The following is a 21,517-nucleotide window of genomic DNA, read 5'->3' as shown; positions in this document are numbered from 1 at the left end:
GGTGTTAGTATTCCACTCGTAGTGTGCACTGCCTGGCTACTGGCGTGTTCCTTTCATGGTCTTTATTGAGATGAATGATGCCCTCAGCATGTTCTCGGCACAGTGACCCCGGGGGCTCTTTACACCCAGTTCTGCGCTATTGTTTGCCTTATTGCACATGTATAAATTCATGTGACCTGTAATAATTTCCCCTTGGTTGCTGACCCGCTGATATAATTCTTATTTCGAGTCTGGTGGTTTCTTATGGACATGGACTTATTAGATTTCTGGGAAGTAAGCAGAGCTTTTGGGCTATGACCTTCACGTATCTTGGTTTTTAGCTTGGACAATTAGGGTGTTTGCGATGGAGATGTGCCATGCTGTTGCTATGGGGCCTGTGGAGGAAAACATTGGCGCCTTTCCCTCTAAATACCACCAAATTCACACAGCACCCTAGAGTAAAACCTAATGAGTGGGATGGGGGACTAAAGGAACTTGGATACATCACCTCATCATTAATGAAAACTCATAGATGTCATCTACCACCCCCACTGTGTAATAAGACCAGGCTGAACAGCAATAACCTATCCACTCACACATATACATAGACAAGCTTGGAATAAAATCAAACGCCATACCCAGTGTAGAAAAATGAGACTGTCATAACTTTGATTCCATCATTTTTTGAAAGGTTTTTGTTTTCGGCAAATGTAGACCTCCATTCCAACAGCAAAAGATGAGTGTGTTGATCTTGTGGGAGGCAGTGACTTGCCCACTTATGTCCTGTAGTTGTTACTCGCCACAGTAATTGCACCACATGAGTTACCAAGTCACTGCCTCCCACAAGATCAACATACTGATTTCCTGCTGCTGGAATGAAGGTCTAATAGGGACGAGAACAAAACACTATTAAAAAATGATTGTCCATGTTAGGCGATGTCATTCTTTTTCACTGGGCATGGGGTGGCCTGTCTGGCCATATATGTTAGTAGAGAACATTCGGATGAAAGAGTGTGCAGCACATTCCTCAGATTGATGCAACCCAAGTGTGCCATGGCTCTAGGAGTCTTGTCCTGTAATCGCAAAACAAGAGAACTGGAGCCATGGCACATCCGGATCTCATCCATTCACATATATGGCTAGTCAGGCTTAGTGAAGAAGAATGAGATCGCCTAACATGGACTATTATTTTCTGATAGTTTTTTGTTCTCATTCTTTTTAGACCTTCATTCCAACAGCAGGAGGTGAGTGTGTTGATCTTGCGCGAGGTAGTGGCTTGGTAACTTATGTGGTGACTTGCCTGCTCATGTAGGGTGATTACAGTGAAGAGTAACTGTTACAATACCAGACTGAAAGAGCCACGGCATATTTAGGTTGTGTTAATCTAATGATAGTGCCACACACTATCTGAACCGGATCTCATCCACTCACATATATGGCCAGTCGGGCTTCTACATGATCTCATACCATGCCCAGTGAAGAAGAATGAGATTGCCATGACATGGACCATCATTTTCTGATTAGCTTTTTGTTCTCCTTCCTTTTAGACCGACCTTCATTCCAACTGCAGGGAGATGATTGTGTTGATCTTGTGGGAGGCAGTGACTTGTTAACTCATTTTGTGTGATTAGTGTTGGCAGAGCAGCAATATGTTTTGCTTCTTGGTGAGATGAATGGAGGTTGGACATTATAGATAACTAGTTAAAGAAGCAAGATTCCAGCAGCACAAAGTCTTTTTTTATTATTATTATTATTATTATTATTATTATTATTTATTTATGTAGCACCATTAATTCCATGGTGCTGTACATGTGAAAAGGGGTTACATTCAGGGTTATAGATAGGGTTATAGATATCGTTAACAGTAAACAAATTTACAGTGACAGACTGGTACAGAGGGGAGAGGACCCTGTCCTTGCGGACTTACATTCTTTGGGATAATGAGGAAGAGACAGGAGGTCGGTGTGCTGCAGCACTGGTGGTGGTGAGGCGGCAGCTCGGGTGGTTGGTGGGGCGGCAGCTCTGGCGGTGGCGGGGCGGCAGCTCGGGTGGTTGGTGATGTGGCGGCAGCTTGGGTGGTTGGTGAGGCGGTAGCTCAGGTGGTTGGTGAGGAGGCAGCTTGGGTGGTTGGTGAGGAGGCAGCTTGGGTGGTTGGTGAGGCGGCAGCTCGGGAGGTTGGTGAGGCGGCAGCTCGGGTGGTTGGTGAGGCGGCAGCTCGGGTGGTTGGTGAGGCGGCAGAATGGTTATTGCAGGCTGTAGGCTTTCCTGAAGAGATGGGTTTTCAGGTTCTGTCTGAAGGATCCAAGGGTGGTGGATAATCGGACGTGTTGAGGCGTGGCATTCCAGAGGATGGGGGGATATTCGGGAGAAATCTTGGAGGTGGTTGTGTGAGGAACGAATAAGTGTGGAGGAGAGTAGGAGGTCTTGGGAGGATCGAAGATTAATTGAGGGAAGATAGTGGGAGATTAGTTCAGAGATATAGGGAGGGGACAGGTTGTGGCTGGCTTTGTAGATCAATGTTAGTAGTTTGAACTGGATTCGTTGGGGAATTGGGAGCCAGTGGAGGGATTTGCAGAGGGGCGAAGCAGGGGAGTAGCGAGGAGAGAGATGGATTAGCCCGAGCAGCAGAGTTGAGGACAGACTGGAGTGGTGCAAGGGAGTTAGCGGGGAGGCCACAGAGGAGGGTGTTGCAGTAATTGAGGCGGGAGATGATGAGGGCATGCACAAGAGTTTTAGTAGATTGTGGGCTGAGGAAGGGACGGATTCTGGCAATATTTTTGAGTTGGAGGCGACAGGAGGTGGTAAGAGTTTGGACGTGCGGTTTGAAGGACAGGGCAGAATCGAGAGTTTTTGGACATTAATGTATTCCATTGATCGGTTGGCACAATATGTAGGCCGTGTTCACTTTGATTTGGACTGTTTAAGGAAAGTTTGGACTAAGAGTGGTCACTGCCTTCCCTGCCATTAAAGGATAAGACTTGGTGCCACACGTACTTCCAAAAGCATGGGGCCACAGAGCCACATTTTAAAAAAACATGTTGGTCTCAGTCACATGATCAACACTCATCATTGTCAGGCATACCCGGCTAGGGATTGTTGTAGATGGCTAGCTGTAATGCCCGTGGTCTGTTGGTCATTGTCCTAATTCCCAAATGGTCAATCTAACCCTGGCTAAATATGATGGCACTGAATAATTAATAGTAATTATTGTTGTGATAAATTAAAACTTCTGATGAAACTGAAAATTGCAGCCTATGACTTTGATATTTTCCTTATCAGCAATTCTTCTTTTCCAATCAGTGGGACAGGAGAAAGCGGATCAGATCCAAACCTCGATGGAGAATCGTTCCTGCGTCCTAATCCGCCGAGACTTGGTGGCACTTCCTGCCAGCTTAATAAGTCAGATTGGATACCGTTGCCACCCTAAGCTCTACTCGGAGGGAGACCCCGGAGAAAAGTTGGAACTAGTTGCAGGTAACACGCCTCTGCTACTCACGTAATCCTCAATTAATGGAGACTGACTCATCTCAATATTGATCTGAACGGGAATGACCATCCTCACTGCCGCTCGTCTGTGTTTTGGGCTTTTCTTCTCTTATTTTCGTGCTGTATTAGATTAAGTTGGAAAAAAAAAAGATTTTATTTCCAGACTAAACCTGGACAGAGTGGAAAGGGGTCGAAGGGGTTTGGGTGGGTCTCCAGTGTGGACTGGAGGGTAGGCAACTGAACATTGGTTAAAAGGGTGAGAACTATATGATAGGGGGGTCTATGGTCTGCCTAACTTTCCACCCAGAAGACCCTACATAAGATGCCGCCTGAAGCTGCTAGTAACATTTTTTAATTGATGGCTTTTGATTCTTACCTAGTAGCTTCTTAATTTGGTGACATCACTGTGATGACATCATGACTTACAAATAAACCCATATTTTACCACATTCTTCAGGGAATTAAGTCGACAATTATTTTGAAGTTTAATTAGCTAATTTGGCCATAGATATAGAGGGTTATACCTAGCCTTTAAAGTATTTACCTGTTGGCATCATCAGAATGCTCCTTGGGCATCGAGCATGTATAGCCCCCGATTGATTCTGATGGGACCACAAAGAGCCTTGTTCTCACACTAGTAAGTTATCACATATACAGCAGATCTCTAGCCTGATATCACAATACATACTGAATGCATTATTAAAGGAAAACTTACTTTGAAAATCCATGATATAATGACCCTATAATCCTTTTTTTCCATCTTAATATTCAAAGAAATTACTTGTGAGTTCTGATGTAGCTGGACTCATAAAATGGTCAACTCAATGTCAGAACTGCAACAGCCATGCTGTCCTGGATTTTCAAAGTAAGTTCAACATCCTCATCAAGTCTGTTCACGGTGTGTGTGCAGTTGGTAGGGTGAAATCTGATGACAGATGCTCTTTAATGATAACCCACCTAATAAATAAGGCTGGTTCCCCATGTCTGACACATTTGATGTCCAGACTGAACCGCGAGTCTTCTGACTTCAGCTCGACAACCTCATATATGGCTATGAGGCTGTTGAGTTCCGGTCAAGAGACCTGTGACCGGCCTGGACGTTACGGTGTGTTCTCGTTTGCAGCCAGCCTTTGAGAGTTAGTATCAGAAGGTTTAGTTCTGAAGGATGGACTCTCATTCCTTCGGAAAGATCCACTCTAAATTACGGATCCCTCAAACTATTCCTTGAGTTCTGAGTTCCTACATGTGGAGCATCGGAGACAAAACTACACTCATGCCAGTTGGACTAAATTCTCTCTTTGAGGATCATGTACAATCACTCCATTATCTTATAGTAGACCCCTCTTGACAGGCCACCTTCCCTTATTGGAATTTTTGATGGGTAAGGCTATGTTTTGATATTTAACAGTCATTGCAGACCTTGTACAAAACAACGAAGAAGAGTGGGTTTCCCACTGACCTTGGAAAAATGCTGATCTGTGACCACCCAGAATTCATTTATAGATGGCAACTAACAAAACGTTTGGGGGCTTACTGTCCATGGCATGGGTTTCTAGTCCAACTTTGATAAATTGTGGAAGTCCATTGAGTGGCCACACGTTTCAGCACCAAGTTGGTCTCTTCAGACAGACAAAAGATATTTTAGCTAGCAATTACCCTTCCACTAGAGCGCACATCCGTCTTCGATGGATGGAGGATGTCGGCGGGGTTGGACAAAGAAAACCAGAACCTAGAGCAGATGCCTCAGGCGACCTGACAATCCCTCGTAGAGTCAGCAACATGAATATACATAGGATTTGAAGTGTATTGTGTCTGTGCCAGATGCCATCTACTCCGGGTACATCTTGTACCAGGTATCTGCCAGTAGAGAGGACTCGTTCCTAACACCGACCATGGGTGGTCTTGGCAGAAGCCTCTGCATGCAGACATTATCCGGGGACGCTCCGCATCCAGACTTCAGGTTTATCCTTTCTAAGTGGCCTCTCCTAAACCGTCACATCCACTAAACAAGCCCGCCATCCAAAGTGCTGTGTACATTTCCAACAAAATCAATTTCCCCGCACAGCACAATGGCGCGGGCACTGTAAATGGTTGTTAGCATACAGAATACCAACACTCGTTATGCCGCTAGAATATTCATTTTGTTGCAGTTTACATTTTATGTGCCGCTATTAAATGTGACACGGGTTATTTTCACAGTGAGGCACAACTGTAAATCGTGTCTCGGCACACCTGTGGATGGCGACAATTTGCATTTTTCAATCTGCGGAAGGCAGATTAATATCTCCGGCTCATAATACATGTAGCGCCTGTTTTATTTCCTCTCCCCTGCATTAATATCACCATTGGCAGGTGTTAGGGGTCGTATACCCCCCCCCCCTCCTCCCTTTTCTCGGAGATGCCAACTTTGTTTTTTTTTTTTTTTTGCTTTCTGAACCTGTCGCATTAATCTTTAAAGGGCCTTTCTGGGATGCCTTTATTTCCTTAAAGGGGTGGTGCAGAATGAAGAAAAAAGTCCTATTTCTCCAAAGTCCATGATTTGTCTCTACTGATGCAACGCTGCTCCATTAAAAGGAAGGAACGGAACTGCAATACCGCATACAAACTTCAACAGGTGTGGCGCTATTGGACCCCATTAATTTATGGTTCCTTGCTGGAGAGAAGATAATGCTTTTTAGTTGAAGGAATGGCAGGTGGTCCAAAAACAATCCCAGCCCTCTCTGCATGCTCTGTGGCTTTACATAGGACTGCAGATAACCCTCGGGAAAGCCAAAAAGGGGTGCAAGTGTTATAATATGCCAAAAGGCTAAAACGGTATGGACTGTTTTAGGCAACCACTGATCCGGCACCGATGCCTCACAAACACCGGTGGCACACCGTTTGCACTACATTGGTTTGGGATTGAAGAGGTGAGTACTCTTGTTGGGGTAGCTAGTTTACAGCAGCCATAATTACAAGCCATGGAGTGCTCTTTTAATCAGTCGCCCCAGGTTTCACAGAAATCCACAGGTTATGCTTTCTGCTCCCATTTTTGTATATTTAATGTATATACTTGAGTCGAGAAAAAATATTTAGGACTTTATTTGCCACCAGACCAGGGACCTGCAAATCTCCCATCTAACTGCTGGCATCCCCGCTGCCTCTTCTGATTAGTAGGTCAGGTGGGACCTCATACATGTGTCACGTGTAACGATGTCATCAGGATGGATCAGGAATTGTACTAATTGGAAGGGGCGCTAGGGATGACGGCAGGTATGAGGAGGTTTGCAGGGCTCTAGTCCAAAGGCTACGGACTACTGTCCTGGCCACTGAATCAGGTTCCTGCAAATGTTTTTGCTCAACTCTTACACTGTACACATACACACACTGTACACATATATATATATGTATGTGTAGAGTATGCATGTGGTGTGTACAGTGTGTGTGTGTATGTGTAGAGTATGTATGTGGCGTGTACAGTGTGTATGTGTACACTGTGTGTGGTGTATATAGTGTGTATGTATGTGTACAGTATGTATGTGGTGTGTATGTATGTGGTGTGTATGTATGTGGTGTGTATGTATGTGTACAGTGTGTATGTGGTGTGTACAGTGTGTATGTGTACACTGTGTGTGGTGTGTATAGTGTGTATGTATGTGTACAGTATGTATGTGGTGTGTATGTATGTGTACAGTATGTATGTGGTGTGTATGTATGTGTACAGTGTGTATGTGGTGTGTACAGTGTGTGTATGTGTACACTGTGTGTGGTGTGTATAGTGTGTATGTATGTGTACAGTATGTATGTGGTGTGTATGTATGTGGTGTGTATAGTGTGTATGTATGTGTACAGTATATATGTGGTGTGTATAGTGTGTGTGTGTGTATGTGTACAGTATGTATGTGGTGTGTATAGTGTGTGTGTGTGTGTACAGTATGTGATGTGTATGTAAGTATAGAGTATGTATGTGGTGTGTATAGTGTGTATATGTGTACAGTGTGTACGTGGTGTGTATATGTGTACAGTATGTATGTGGTGTGTATAGTGTGTGTATGTGTACAGTATGTATGTGGTGTGTATAGTGTGTGTATGTGTACAGTGTGTATGTGGTGTGTATAGTGTGTGTGTATGTGTACAGTGTGTATGTGGTGTGTATAGTGTGTGTGTATGTGTACAGTGTGTATGTGGTGTGTATAGTGTGTGTGTATGTGTACAGTGTGTATGTGGTGTGTATAGTGTGTGTATGTATGTGTACAGTATGTGATGTGTATTTTGTGTGTGTGTATGTAAGTATAGAGTATGTATGTGGTGTGTATAGTGTGTGTGTATGTGTACAGTGTGTATGTGGTGTGTATAGTGTGTGTATGTATGTGTACAGTATGTGATGTGTATTTTGTGTGTGTGTATGTAAGTATAGAGTATGTATGTGGCGTGTATAGTGTGTGTATGTGTACAGTATGTATGTGGTGTGTATAGTGCGTGGGGTGTATGTGTACAGTATGTATGTGGTGTGTGTGTACAGTATGTATGTGGTATGAATAGTGTGTGTACAGTATGTATGTGGTGTGTGTGTGTATGTGGACTGTGTATGTGTGTATAGTGTGTATAATGTGTGTGTGTGTGTGTGTACATGTATACACTGTATGATTGTTTGTATGTATGTGTGTGGTATATGTGTGTTTTTATATGTGTATAGTGTGTATGTTTGTGCATAGTGTGTACAATGTGTATGTTTGTAAATGTGTACATTGTATGATTGTGTGTATACAGAGTAGTATAGTGTGTATGTGTTCAGTGTATGTTTATGTGTGGTTTTTATGTGTACAGTATGTTTACAGTGTATGTATACAGCGTATTTAGTCATATAGTGTGTATGTGTATGTTTTTATGTGTACAATGTGTGTATATGTATGTAAGTGTAAAACTATATAGATCTGTATTCTTTGTAATATTTTGCATGGGTCTGATTCTAGGAGGTAGTGAGTTGTGTAGAGAAGTAAACCCACTGCCCGTTATTTACACGGGATGTCGGGGTCCTTGGCTCCACTTTGTACAATCAGTCCATTTTGGTCAGGTCTACAGTGTAGAAGGTGACTGTACGCAGGCCTCCAGTTCCACATGTCATTGTTTTGTCCGTGCCACCTTCCCGTGCTCAGGAATGCCGTTGAGGCATCGGTGGTGCCCGCCTATAGCGCAGGGTGAAGCTGCCTGTGTCGGCGGTGGCGGCGGCCCCCTCCCGATCTGGCAGTGTGCATATTGACTTGACTAGAGGGGCTGGAGTTCCGCTCCTCTGCAGTCAGCAGTATATAATTAGAATCAATACCCGCAGATCTCCGAGCTGCCGGTCTGCGTGTGGGAGTTCATTCAAGGTAAAGAAGACTAGAGCCGAGGATGGGGGGAGGCGGAGAGGAGCTCCTCGCTGGCTTTCTCATTCCATCGATTTATCGGGGGGCTGCGATTTATAAAAAGGTTTAACGTCGGCCTCTTCATCGCAGAGAAGCATCCTTTTTTTTTCCTACATTTTTTTTTCTTCTCCTTAATGGAGTGAAAAATTATCATTTTCATCCTTAGTTTCACATGACGATGGGGTTAACCAGTTCAGTTCCAGATAGAGATGTCCTGAGCGACGTGTAATGGATGGGTGTCTATGGAGGCGAGATCTGAGGCAGAAGAGCTCTTCCTGGATGCGATTTTTTATTTTTTTATTTTGCGTGATTGCTGCAATACCAGACATAACCACAAACAGAAGTGGCGCTGTTTATATAACAAAAAATTGTTTTTTAAACCAGACAACCCCTTTTATTAATCTTGACTGCCTGTTATTGAGGATCAGGACACAATACATTACCATTCTTTTATCTTGTAGCCCTCTGCTGTCTCGTGTGGCATCACCAGATCTGTTCATCCTGAGCTTCTTATTTATTTACAAAACATTTACCATGTTATAAGGGTCACAGATTGCTGCTGATCCATGGGGGGCCAGGTTCTAAGACCCCAAAATACCACTTGGAAGCATGCATCTCCTGAAAGAATTGCATGCAAAGACTCAGACTTACTGTTAACCCCATCAGTGCTTGCAGACGGATCATGCAGGAGCAGTGTTTTCATAAATCGATGGTGGTCCCAGGAACGTGACCCCGACAGATCAGCAGCATTGTAACATATTTAAACCTTTTGACAAATGATGGCTCCCCTTTAAATCAGTTGTCCTCCCTAAACAGCGCCACCCCTATCTTTAGCTTGTATGTGGTATTGCAGCTCAGCCTCCGTCATATTAATGGCTCGGAGCTGCTGTCCATGGACTGCTATTCTAACCCTGGACCAGAATTACAGGACTATCCCCTAATTACTGTATACTTGCACAGCCATCCTGACAACCCTCATAAGACACCCTGCACTACGTTGTCGCCATTTATATTGATGATAATGTGAAGAAGCCTCACAAGAGGACGACTCGTAGTTTTTCCTTTTATTTTCAGGGGTAATAATCTTTAACGAATCATATGTTCCCACAGGGTCTGGAGTTTATATCACCCGCGGACAACTCATGAACTGTCACCTTTGCGCGGGCGTGAAACATAAGGTCCTATTAAGAAGACTCCTCGCAACATTTTTTGACCGGTAGGTTCTTGAAAACTGGATTCTTCCACACTTGTTTCTATTATAACATCATAAATACTTTCTTCCCAAAACAGTGCCCCCCTTGCCCATAGGTTGTGTGTGGTATTGCAGCTCAACCCTATTAATTTCTTTAGCACTATGCTGCACTAGCACTCATAACCTGTAGTCAGGGGTGGCACTGTTTCTGTAAGAAAGCAGCCATATTTTTTTTAATTCCTTACAAATCATCATTACTTTGTTTTGCTTTCCATGACCGTTTGCTCACTGGAAACCATCAAAAAATTACTTTTAGCGGATCTTAGTGCCTTTATTGGGCTGTAAGCTAGATTGATCTACATGTGAATTAGATGGACAAGTCTTTGCAAATGTCTGGCATGTATGTTAATAAGCCAGTCACATTTTGGAAGCCCTGCTTGTTGATGGTTTCCTTTCTGTTAATAATAAGATACTGCCTGTCCCCCAATCTCGTTTTTTTTAATGTGCTGTCATTTGCTCATTTCAGGAACACCCTGGCTAATAGCTGTGGGACAGGAATACGCTCCTCGACCAGCGACCCAAGCAGAAAACCTCTGGACAGCAGGGTTCTGAATGCTGTTAAGTGTAAGAATCATTGTTATGTTGTGTGTAGAGGTGGAAAATGAGAGCACAAGTGATAAACCAGCAGACTTGCTACATTACACAGATTTCTTATGGTGGCCAGTTAAAATTTCATTAGTTCCCATGATTTTTTTTTGTTATCATGAAGGTTGATGGCAGCAGGTGAAGAGTGTGTTGATTTTGTGGGAGAAAGTGACCTGACACTTCTGTGATTACAAACAAGGACAGAACTAGTTTTATGTAGTGAGGAAAGATCAAAAGTCTAGGAAATTGTCACATTATAACAATGCTGACAACAGCAGATGATGTGTGAACTGACTTTGTCAGCACAGTGACCTAATCATAACCTGGTGTTTGATTCAATGAACCACACAACACAGATTTCTAGATTTGTGAAGAAGGATGTCAGCAGGGTAAGAGTGTTTATCTTGTGGGAGAAAGTGACCCATCACTCCTGTGATTACTCCTGTCCTTGCTAATAATCACAGGAGTCACAGTTCATTTTCACCCACAAGATAAACACACTCTTATCCTGCTGCCATCCTTTGTCACAATAATTACAAAAACAATGATGGGTACTAATGACATTTTAATTGGCCATCATTAGAATTCTGTGTCATGTGGTTCATTTAATCAATGCTAATTAACATTAGGTCACTGCCGCTGATCAAGTCAACTCCCAAATCTGCTGTTGTAATCTTACCTTTTACTGGATTTTGTGTCTTTCTTTTCTTCATGAAACTATTAGCAATGACAGGACTAGTTTTATGAATTAAGGAAAGACAAGAATCCAGTAAATGGTCAGATTACAACAATGATAACAGCAGGAGATGCGTGAGCTGACTTTGACAGTGACCTAATGTTACCTAGCATTGATTTGAATGAACCACATGACACAGATTTTTAATGGCTGCTAATTAAAATTTAATTAGTTACTATCATTTTTTGATTATTGTGAAGAATTATGACTTCAGTTTAAGAGTGTGTTTACCTTGTGTGAGAAAGGGTCCTGTGTCTCCTGTGATTACTAGCAAGGACAGAACTAGTTTCATGCAGTGGGGAAAGACAGAAATTCCAGTAAATGGTTAGATTGCAGGAATGATGTCTACAACAGAAGATGATTGAGCTGAATGTGGCAGCGGCAGTGACCTAAATATTGTCACAATTAATTTAGCAAACATGCCTGTCTTAAAGTGATCAATATCTAACAATATACATGTCAGATATATATTAAAGGGTGTAGCTGCAAGGAAGGACAAATACCATCAAATTTAAAGGGGCGGTTAACTTGTTTTGTACCTTCTCTGAAAGTGTTTGGGTTATTTTTTGCTTAGTCACTAAAGATTAGTATGCACGGGAGTCCTAAACCGACCTCTTGGAAGTCTATAAAAGTCACACACAAGTCCTTTATTGCTGCAGGTGAAAGGCAGACATGATAATGCGCATTATAGTAGTGTGCTTATCGGTAAAATAACCTGCTCACAGCATGGGGTGCACCCTTCCTTTACATCGCCTTGTACTAGTGTGACGGCGGCGTTGGCATGGGGGTGGTGTACAGTTAATTCTTGGGGTGGTATAGCAATACATGACAGCGGCAGTTCATCACTGAGTGCCAAAACTAATGAATGACCCCCAAATGCTGCAAAATGGGGGAACCAGAAGGTAAAGTGGGGCATAGTTCTGCGGACATCACCTTTAGACTGTGATTTGCCCAACGGAAGGGCCGCTAATCACAGGGGGCGCCCCTTTTTCGTCATACATTATGATGTACTGTTTTGCTTTCTTGTGATTTGTGCCCGTTTGTAACGCCAACATTTTAATTGTCTTGTATTGTTTCTCCAGTATATTGTCAGAATTTTGCACCAAACTTTAAGGAAAGCGAGATGAATGTCATAGCCGCAGATATGTGCACCAACGCCCGCAGAGTGCGCAAGCGTTGGCTCCCCAAAATAAAATCTATGTTGCCAGAGGGCGTGGAGATGTATCGCTCCGTCATGGGTGCCACAACCGCTGGGGTCACACTAGAGTCTGATTTCCAGCCGAGTCCGGCGCAGGCGTTTGAGCAGCGAATCTACGCGGAGCGGAGAAGCGATTCCGGCGCCATAGTCTCTTTGAGAACTAACGCAGCAAACATTGACCTCACCAACAACTCCAACCCTCCGTTCGAACAGAACCAGGAGGCCGAGGGGGCAACCGGCTCCGTCATCCAAGAGGTTGGGGGCACTGATCCATTGGCACCCGATAACCAGAGCACACCTCCGCCACCGTTTGAACAAACCTCAGGCTCTAATAGCAGGCCAGAAACCCCGGTGAGGAGACAAGACACCGCCTACAGTGGGACATTATAAAAAAAGAAGCCAGAAGACGGCCGAGCGTCCGGACGGTGACCTATAAGGGATGTGTAATATTAGCACTGCTTGCATGAATTACTAATACGAAACAAATGTGATCAGCCACTTACCCTCAGAACTGCTACTTCTGCCTGACTAAAATGTGATTTTTATTCTGCTTGTATTAAAAACAAAAAAAGGAAAAACTAAAAAAAAAAAAAAAAAAACTTAAAAAAAAAAAAAAATACAAAGGAAAAATAATCGCATTCGTTATACTGTAAATTTACCAGGTCGAAAGTGGCCTCCGTAGATAAGACGAAAATGGGCTCCTTTTTAAAAAAAGAAAAAAAGAAAGAAAAATTAACAGAATTTACTCTAATGAATGCATTTATTAGTTTTTTCTCTTCCAACCAGGTTGAACGATCTATCATTCAAAAGCACGTAAGAAAAAAAAAAAAAAAGCTAAGAAAAAAAAACCAACAATATAATCAGCGCCATTCATCTGTTGACGGGTAAAACAGATGTCACCATCACTTACATCAGTCATCCAAGGTAGAGGACCTAATGGGAGTTGGAATCTACAGAACAAGTCTAGGTGCCATAACGCGGCATTTTTGTACAATGGAGATTATTGGGTTTTGCTTTTTTTTTTTTCATTATTTTTTTTACTTCTTCTCTTGCATTACAACTAACGTAACTGCTTCTGACAACCGGTGCTGCAGCGTGGCTTGTTTTATGGTGCATTTTACTTCAAAAGTCTATCAGATGAGAGGAAAGGATGACTGCAGCAGGTTAAGAGTGTGTTCATCTTGTGAAAGACAGTGACCTGTTTGTTTTTATTATCGCTAGTGAGGACAGGGCTAGTCTCTTGAAGTTGGGCAAAGACAGAAGACTATCAATGATCGGATTATGGTATGATGGCAACAGCAGGAAACTTGTGAACTGACTTTGTGGGCAGCAGTAACCTTTCATTCCCTTGATTGATTGTGAGGAGACAGATAAATAAGACTGGACTAGTTTCTTAAAGCGGATAAAGATAGAATTTCTAGTAAATGCACATGTTCTGGTAAACAGGATAATAGCAGGTGATGTGTGAGCTGACTTTGTGGGCAGCAGTGACCGGTCATTTAGACCTGTTTTCATAATCAACCATGGGAATGAGACAGGACTAGTTTCATAAAGCAGGAAAAGATAGAATATCTAGTGAATGGACATTCTATGGGAAAGAGGATAACAGCAGGAGATGTGTGATCTGACTTTGTGGGATGCAGTGACTTATCATTTCCATAATGGTTTGTGAAGACAGGGCTCAGTGAGACAGAACTAGGGATATAAAGCAGGTAAAGATAGAATGAAGAAGATAGGCATTTGTGGGAAAGGAAACAGCAGGAGATGTGTGTGAACTGACTTTGTTGCTGCAGTGACTTGGCATTCCGATGATTGATTATGAGGTCAGGGCTGGAATTATAAAGCATGAAAATGCTGAATATTTTTCATTGTTTGAAATGATGACCGCAGAAGGAGATGAGTGAATTGATTTTGTATGAGACAGTGACCCAAATAATGTGATTATATTGGTGAGAACAGGGCAGCATGTGATAAAGATATTACAGTATCGGGAGGGGAGTAGTTTATTAAAAAAAAAATAGTGATGCCTAACACACTTCTGTATTATAATGAAGGTCATACGTGTATCTTTTTCTTCTAATATATGCACTTTTAATAGATCCGCAGGCCATATTCACATCCCAGTGTTTGCATTTCTGCATTTTAGGTAGGTAGACAGACAAATAATAACATGGCTGAACTTCATGGGGTGTCGGCCAGTTTTGGCCACCCATGTCATCCTAGTATCGGTAGACATACAATACCAGTTCTGGCCTAAATTATACTAATCTATGGTTAGTGGTGTTGCTCAAGAACGATGGTAGGTCACAATCGATTGTGATTTCGGGAATGTGGTCCAGAAATTGAGTGAAGAACTCTTGTGAATGTCAATGGTTTATCCACAAATTTTAAATATCTGTAAAATTGGATGTAAGGTAGAATATAGGAAAGTTGCTCCTACGAAGATGGAACAAGTGTCCTCAAAATATGTTGGGTATTGACCGGTTCTTATAAATTTAGCTTGAGTTTTTGAACATCTTTGTAATTGCTGGACTAATAAAAAAGGTCTTGTTTTTGGTTGAATGGACTACAGAACATGTGAAATTTGTGGAGAACAGATAAGATTTTGGTCTTCGTGTTCCATTATTTCAGCTGGGTTTTTGGCATGAGATATAAACCAGCCCTCAGACTTATGACCCAATTTGTTGTCCAATGCTTCCTGTTCTCAATAGCATTGCAAACCTTTACAACCATGCACAATCAAAAATTGCCTGGTAGAAAAGAAGAGCCTATTGTCTAATCTTGACACAGACTTTAAGTTATAGGTGACTACTGGAAAGAAAAATCCACCACGGCAGATCTTGTAACAAAGCACATGGACTACATTTGGTGAAGAGTGTCAAATTCATCAATTTTGGCCACCACTTTGCTCATACCTGTGAGCAGCTACATAGACCAAATTTGAGACACTGACTTTCGGTTTTGATATTTCTGGTTCTAACACTTGGTTTGAACATTGTAGGTCTTCGTTTGAGGGGTTGTACTAGTTTTCTGAAACTTTGTTTCCGGTTTTGACCCGGCGGGCTTATTTCTAATAGTGACTTGGTTGGAGATTCTGGTTGGAGGTTCTGGAATGAAAGTTGTAGACCCAAAGCCTTGGACTTTTAGTTGAGAATTTGCTTGACTGTTGTGGAGCTTCACCTGGTCTTTCAATCAAAACTAGGTTGACTACTATAGAAGGTAGGTCGGTCTTGCCAATTTAGGTTTCTCAATTATAACCTCAACCTACCGATTTAAAGGTTTGGCTTGAACTTTTCACCACAGATAGGGTTGCCTTTGAGGGCTTTAGTCTTGGTGATTGCTTATTTTTTCTCTTATTATACATGCCCTTGGTTATTATGTCTCACATATAACTTAATCATCCAAATGTAGATGTTTATCTCTATGGCAAGGGTAAAATGTAATCTGCAAAACTTCTCGAAGGATAGTATTTGAACCTTGCTAACACAGCACCAGGCTATCCTCAAAATGGATTAAGAGCACGTTAATTTGTCATGTAAGAGCAGTTTATTGATTTGTTATCAGTCTTAATGTATATTTTAGAAACCTCCCCACCCATTTTCTGTGTTTGGATATCTCCCAAGCCTAGACAAATTAATGGAGTCTACCGTCATTTCCCAGAATCCAATGAGGGCCCTCCAGAAAAGGTAGTATCAGGTCACACCATCAGGATCCTCTCTCGGGAACCATGTGTTCAGTCAGATTTAATGATGTAAAAGCACTTTATTATTGGGGGGAAGAATGTTTATAGGCTGTGGGTACTTCTTGCTCAGTAATAGATGATTTGGTGAGATTGGTGGATGTCTTGCTTGAGTGACTTAAGCTTTTTTTTTTTTTTTTTAAAGAGAACATATAGGTGACGAGACAGAAGCTCATTTTTGGGAAATTTTTGTAAGAATTTGATCCAACTTTCTTAGTCACAAAGCTAGAACAAGCATCTTCTTTTGGGACCATAACACACAAAGTTAATCAGTCATTCGTTGGAGATGAAGGGTTTTAGGACTTCAGAACTTGGGTTCGGGCAATAGTTAACCATTTCATTTATGAGATCGTACTTTTGACGTCATTTGAGATAAAGGACTGGTTTGTTGACCCAACTAAAACAAACTTAGTTGGGCTCTTTGGATCTTACTTACATCATTTATGATACAAGACTGGTTTGTTGGCCCAACTAAAAAACTTTGTTGGGCTCTTTGGATCCTACTGGTTATTATTTAATGTAGAGGACCATACAGGACTGGAATTGGATATGTTTTTGTTTCACTATAGCACTTATCCCAGTCCATTTTTAAAATTTTTTTTCTTGATTTCTAATTGTTTAAATGGTGTTCCTGAAGTTTGTTGGACTCCTCACCCTATACTGTCAAGTGATCACCTTTGCGTCTTATTAACTTGGCAGTATTATCACTTAAGTTCCCAAAATGGGATTGACCCCATGTCAGTGCCTCGTCCCATTTTTTTGCCCTACAAATTGGAGCCATAATACGTCCATGTTAATAAAAGCCTACACAGCTCACTATCGGATGTCTATTTCTTGGCTACTTCTTCTCTTATATTTCCATTTTAAAGATCTACCCAACCCTGTTACAAAATGTGCACAAATTAGAAAGGACCAAATATGTTGTGTATCCAAGCCCTAGATAAAGCTGTCATGAAAGGAAAAAGCCCTTCCAAAAGGCTCAGGAGGTGAAAAACGTTGAGTTTTTTAAGCTGATACCAATAAATGTATCTCTTACTGGCTTTACTGATTACAGGTACTTCTAGCAGCATAGGCACAAATTACCAGATCTTAATATACGTGTATGGGACAAATGAAAAAAATAAAACAAAAAATAAACAAAAAAAAAACAAGGTACCTCCTCGCACAGTGTATCTTGACAGTGGTATCTGCAGTGCAGGTATTAGTACAGCAGAAGATCAATAAGGTTAAACCAAAGCGGTATTAATCTGTAGTGTCTAAAGAATAAGAAAGCACTTATTATATTGGGAGTGAAACGCGTGTGTGTGGTGTAAATGATCATGATCTGTGAATTAATGGGAATTCTACGGAATGGCCTTGAATGTATAATACATGAGTTTTTTTGTACGTCCTTTCCACCCCCAATTTCATTAGTCCAATAAGGAAAATGTTTGGGCCCCCAGGGGCCGATTTTAGAATAAAGTTGACTTCTTGCACAGACTCGATAAAAAAGAGAGAAGGGGTATTGACAGGCACCTTGCACAATGAGAGAGAAGAAGAGTATATATATTTTTATTTAGCTCATTTCTTCCTGTATATATATTTGATTTTAAGAAAGCAGAATATGTAGGATAAAAAGTGTTTAAAAATAGAAAATAAAATAAATGTGAATGGTTTAGGACTTGCGGATGTCTCTCCCGACGTACGTGAGAAATTTTGCACTAACGTTTTCTGTGTGTCAAGAGATAATAATGTTCGGCAAAAACGCGAAGTGGATGAAATTTCACAACAAAACAAAACAAAAAGTTGGTATCGAATGTACAAAGAATCGTGATTGTACGGGCTTTCCTGAGTGCCTTAGAGGATTCTTTTTTCTTTTTCTTTTTTGCTAAAAATACGTGAAAATTAAAAAAATGAGTTCCTCTATGTCTGTGGGTGGAAGGTCAAAATAATTCTTCCTAACGGGATTGAATAAACTTTTATTAAATCCCTCCTGTTTACAACTGTTTGTTCGAATAGCCGGAAGTGGGCTGTCTATTAGTCAAAGAAAGGTCTGCCTAATATGACATTTGTTAGCATTGCAATGCATGTTTTTACTTTTTGGTTTTATTTGTTAGCAATATTAAAAGTATTTGCATGATATAAAAGCACCTTTTTGCTCCTAGGTCTTGTAAAGATTTAGGATCTTTAAAAAGGGTTGGTTGCCTTCAGATAATTTTTAGCTTGGATACGGTGGCCTTCCTGCAATATTTTTTTTTTCCTTTACAGGAATTATGGGTTTTCATTGGCTTGGGTGACATGACACTTGGAAATTCTAGCTTGATCATATCTCGTGTCACATCATATCTGGTGATATTAATAAAAAACAACCATAATTCACTTAAAGAGAATCGGCCATTAAACAGACCCCCTTATGGAAAAACCTAAAACAGGACAGTAGATGCAACTATAATACTTTTCTCAAATATATGTCATTATCAAATCAGATTATTTATCTCCTTATTATCAGGAAAAGGTTTTACTTTCACTTTACCGAAGTGAGCACATCTCCTGAGATTCTTTTGTCTGGGAGATACCAACTGTGAGGGGGTAGTGGGAGATTCTATCTAGCATCTGAGTGGTTAAGTGGAGGGGGATTTTTCTCCTTAGAATATAGTCAGTTTGACCTAAGTAGCTGTTTCTAGCCTCATCCTTCTCCTTCTGCTCCATAATACACCGGAATCCATCTTACATTGCCTCTCTTTATAAGAAGATTCATGAGGAGACAGCAGTTGGACAACAGCACTCATCTCCTGTGTGAAACACAACAAGCCTTCCCCCTCCACACACACAATGGGATCTTCCTGCTCAGAAGAAGGAAGTCTCACACAGCTGTCAAAATATTGAGGCAGCAAAGTGTCAACTCTTAAAGGGCCAGATGTATAACAAAATTAGAGAAGATTTTTTTTCCCTTATTTTATGTATTTGAGAAAAGTTTTATATTGTAGTCTCCTCTTAACCTATCACCTCCTGAAAGATTTCATGAATTAAGTTAGAACAGTACCTCAAAATGAGCTGTGAAACAAATGCTAATGGCTTTGTCTGCCCCTTTAGTAAACCTGCTTGTCAGAAGTATCAAGAATACTTCCTCTTAAGTTTCCCCGCCCTTTCGGCTCAGTAGAAACTTCTTGCTTCCAATAAGTAAAAAAAATTGGGAAAGTGCCTATATGGGAATCTGCTGATTGGTCAAATAGTTTAAGCATGGTTGGGGCTTAATTAACATATTTGTCCAAGATGCCATAATTTAAAAAGGCCTGTCTGGTGAAATAAACCCTGTAAAAGGAGAGTCCGTGCAAGCCAAAAGTAATCTGAAGGTTGAAACCCCCTTTAAAGGGGGGACGCTATATAATAGGTATCGTTCCCCTTTAATGTTGAGCATTAAACAGAAGCTGAATTCTTGCTGTGTCTTCTTCCTCTGAATTCCACACCCATGTAATGACACTGTACTTTATTTTTTTTGTTTTATGGTTACACTGCATTATTAAAGGGCACAGTGACCTCCAGTCTCACTTCAACGTGTCTCATTGTCCTGCAGTTACTCTGTATCTGAAAAAATGTAAGTTAATGCCATGAAATTGATATATTTTATGCTCTGTGGATCAGGCAAGAGAAATACGGTCTTTTTTTTTTCTTGCTTGCTCTCCAGAAAGAAACAAGGTCCTCATTGTTCTTTTACAGAAGGCCAAAATTCAGTGTGCCAAGACCGGGTATGGCCTCTCCTCACTAGTCACATTGTATGCGTATGATGTATGCCAATATTATGCCGTTCATATGTTCTCCTTTTTCAGAGAGTAGTTCTCCTTTTAACCTGTAGGGGCGCTGTCTGTGAAGGATGTTAGATCGTGACCAAAACACTAGTTAATAACTTTCCTGTATTGTGGTTTGCCAAGAGAAAAGACACTAAATAGTGTAAATGCAGTAGAATAAATACCTTGCATTGATCAGCTGTATTCAATTTAATCTTAAGAACAGTGGGACATGTAGATCAGGCTATCATATTCTTCAGACCGTCGTAATTTTTAAGTGTACAATTTTTTTATGCCGCTGTAAATGCCGCTGTTCTCCTGAATCCGGCAATGTTTCTCTCTTGTTCCTGCTCCTCTCCGTTCCGGAGATATGGGCCCTTCTTCCCTATATATAAACTTAGTCTTGTTTGCCAAGTGGGCAGAGCCTCCTTTTTTCTGTGGGTGTTATCTTGAAGACGATGCTCCTTTGGCTAACAAGACTTGAGGGAAGAAGGGGCCATGTCTCAGGAACGGAGAGCCTCAGGACGAAAAGAAAAACAGCGTCAGAATCAGGAGAACAGCGACATTTACACCAAGTAAAAAAATCACATCTTTATGGTAAATAACGGTCCCCTTTAAATGCTAAAAAGCAAAATTCATGCATTTTTTTAGTTCTTCTGGTCACCCAACTGTGCAAAGGTGTCCTCCTGCCTCAATTCACTGTAATGGGGCTGTGCTGAAGTTCCCTGTGCTGTCAGTGGCCAGTGAGCCTTACTAAAGAACTAAAGAATATAGTAAAGGGGATGCAGCGCTACCTCTGCACTACTGTCCCATTCATTCTTAAAGGGATGGCATACATTAGCGATCAGTTTATAAGGTGGGAATACCCCTATGAAGGGGGTTGTGAAATGAGCCAAAGCATCCCCACACTGCAGCTTGCATTTATTCGATAACATAAAGGGTAGTTCCTCCCAAAGGACCCACCTATAAGCCCAGGAGGAAATGCCGGCATCTACTTAAAGGCTTATTTAAAAAAAAAAAAAAAAAAGTTATTCCCTATCCATACGATGGGGATAACTTGCTGATCACTAGGGGTCCCACTGCTGGGACCCCTCAGCGTTCACAAGATCAAGGCTGGTGGATTGATTATAGTGAGAATCAAAGGGTCTTCAATCTGTGCAGTACCACAGCCAAGCTGGAGGAGCACCAGTAGAAGACCTCTGCGATACACCATGTAGGAGATTTTATGGGGGAATAATTAGCATTGAGATCAGTGCATTTTTGGGGCTCAATAGATAAGTCTATATCAAAGGGTATTTCCAATTGGAACAGAAAAAAAATAGGGGTTCCCGTGTTTCTTCAGAGAGGTTGCTTTGTTTTAACCTTTTTTAAAGGCTTAATCCACTGCACAAAAT

General features: G+C 41.4%; 1 protein-coding gene across 17 annotated transcripts in view; it reads left to right on the top strand.

Annotated features, from left to right (window-relative positions):
- Positions 1-19,880, top strand: part of NACC2 (NACC family member 2) — a 203,226-nt gene extending 183,346 nt beyond the window's left edge. For 10 of the 17 annotated variants that reach the window (XM_077284449.1, XM_077284451.1, XM_077284443.1 and 7 more), the window contains 4 exons: positions 3,259-3,453; positions 9,960-10,065; positions 10,568-10,665; positions 12,505-19,880. In XM_077284449.1, coding sequence (XP_077140564.1) covers positions 3,259-3,453; positions 9,960-10,065; positions 10,568-10,665; positions 12,505-13,010 — 905 coding nt within the window. In that variant the 3' untranslated portion in view covers positions 13,011-19,880. The remainder of the gene's footprint in view (positions 1-3,258; positions 3,454-9,959; positions 10,066-10,567; positions 10,666-12,504) is intronic. The other 7 variants (XM_077284454.1, XM_077284460.1, XM_077284455.1 and 4 more) reach the window with 1 other exon arrangement.
- Positions 19,881-21,517: the final 1,637 nt, after the last annotated feature.

This window comes from Ranitomeya variabilis, chromosome 2 (genome assembly GCF_051348905.1).
Source record: "Ranitomeya variabilis isolate aRanVar5 chromosome 2, aRanVar5.hap1, whole genome shotgun sequence".
In the NCBI taxonomy this organism is placed as follows: domain Eukaryota; kingdom Metazoa; phylum Chordata; class Amphibia; order Anura; family Dendrobatidae; genus Ranitomeya; species Ranitomeya variabilis.
The sequence above is the reverse complement of the archived record's forward strand: the minus strand, read 5'-3'. Positions and strand labels throughout refer to the sequence as shown.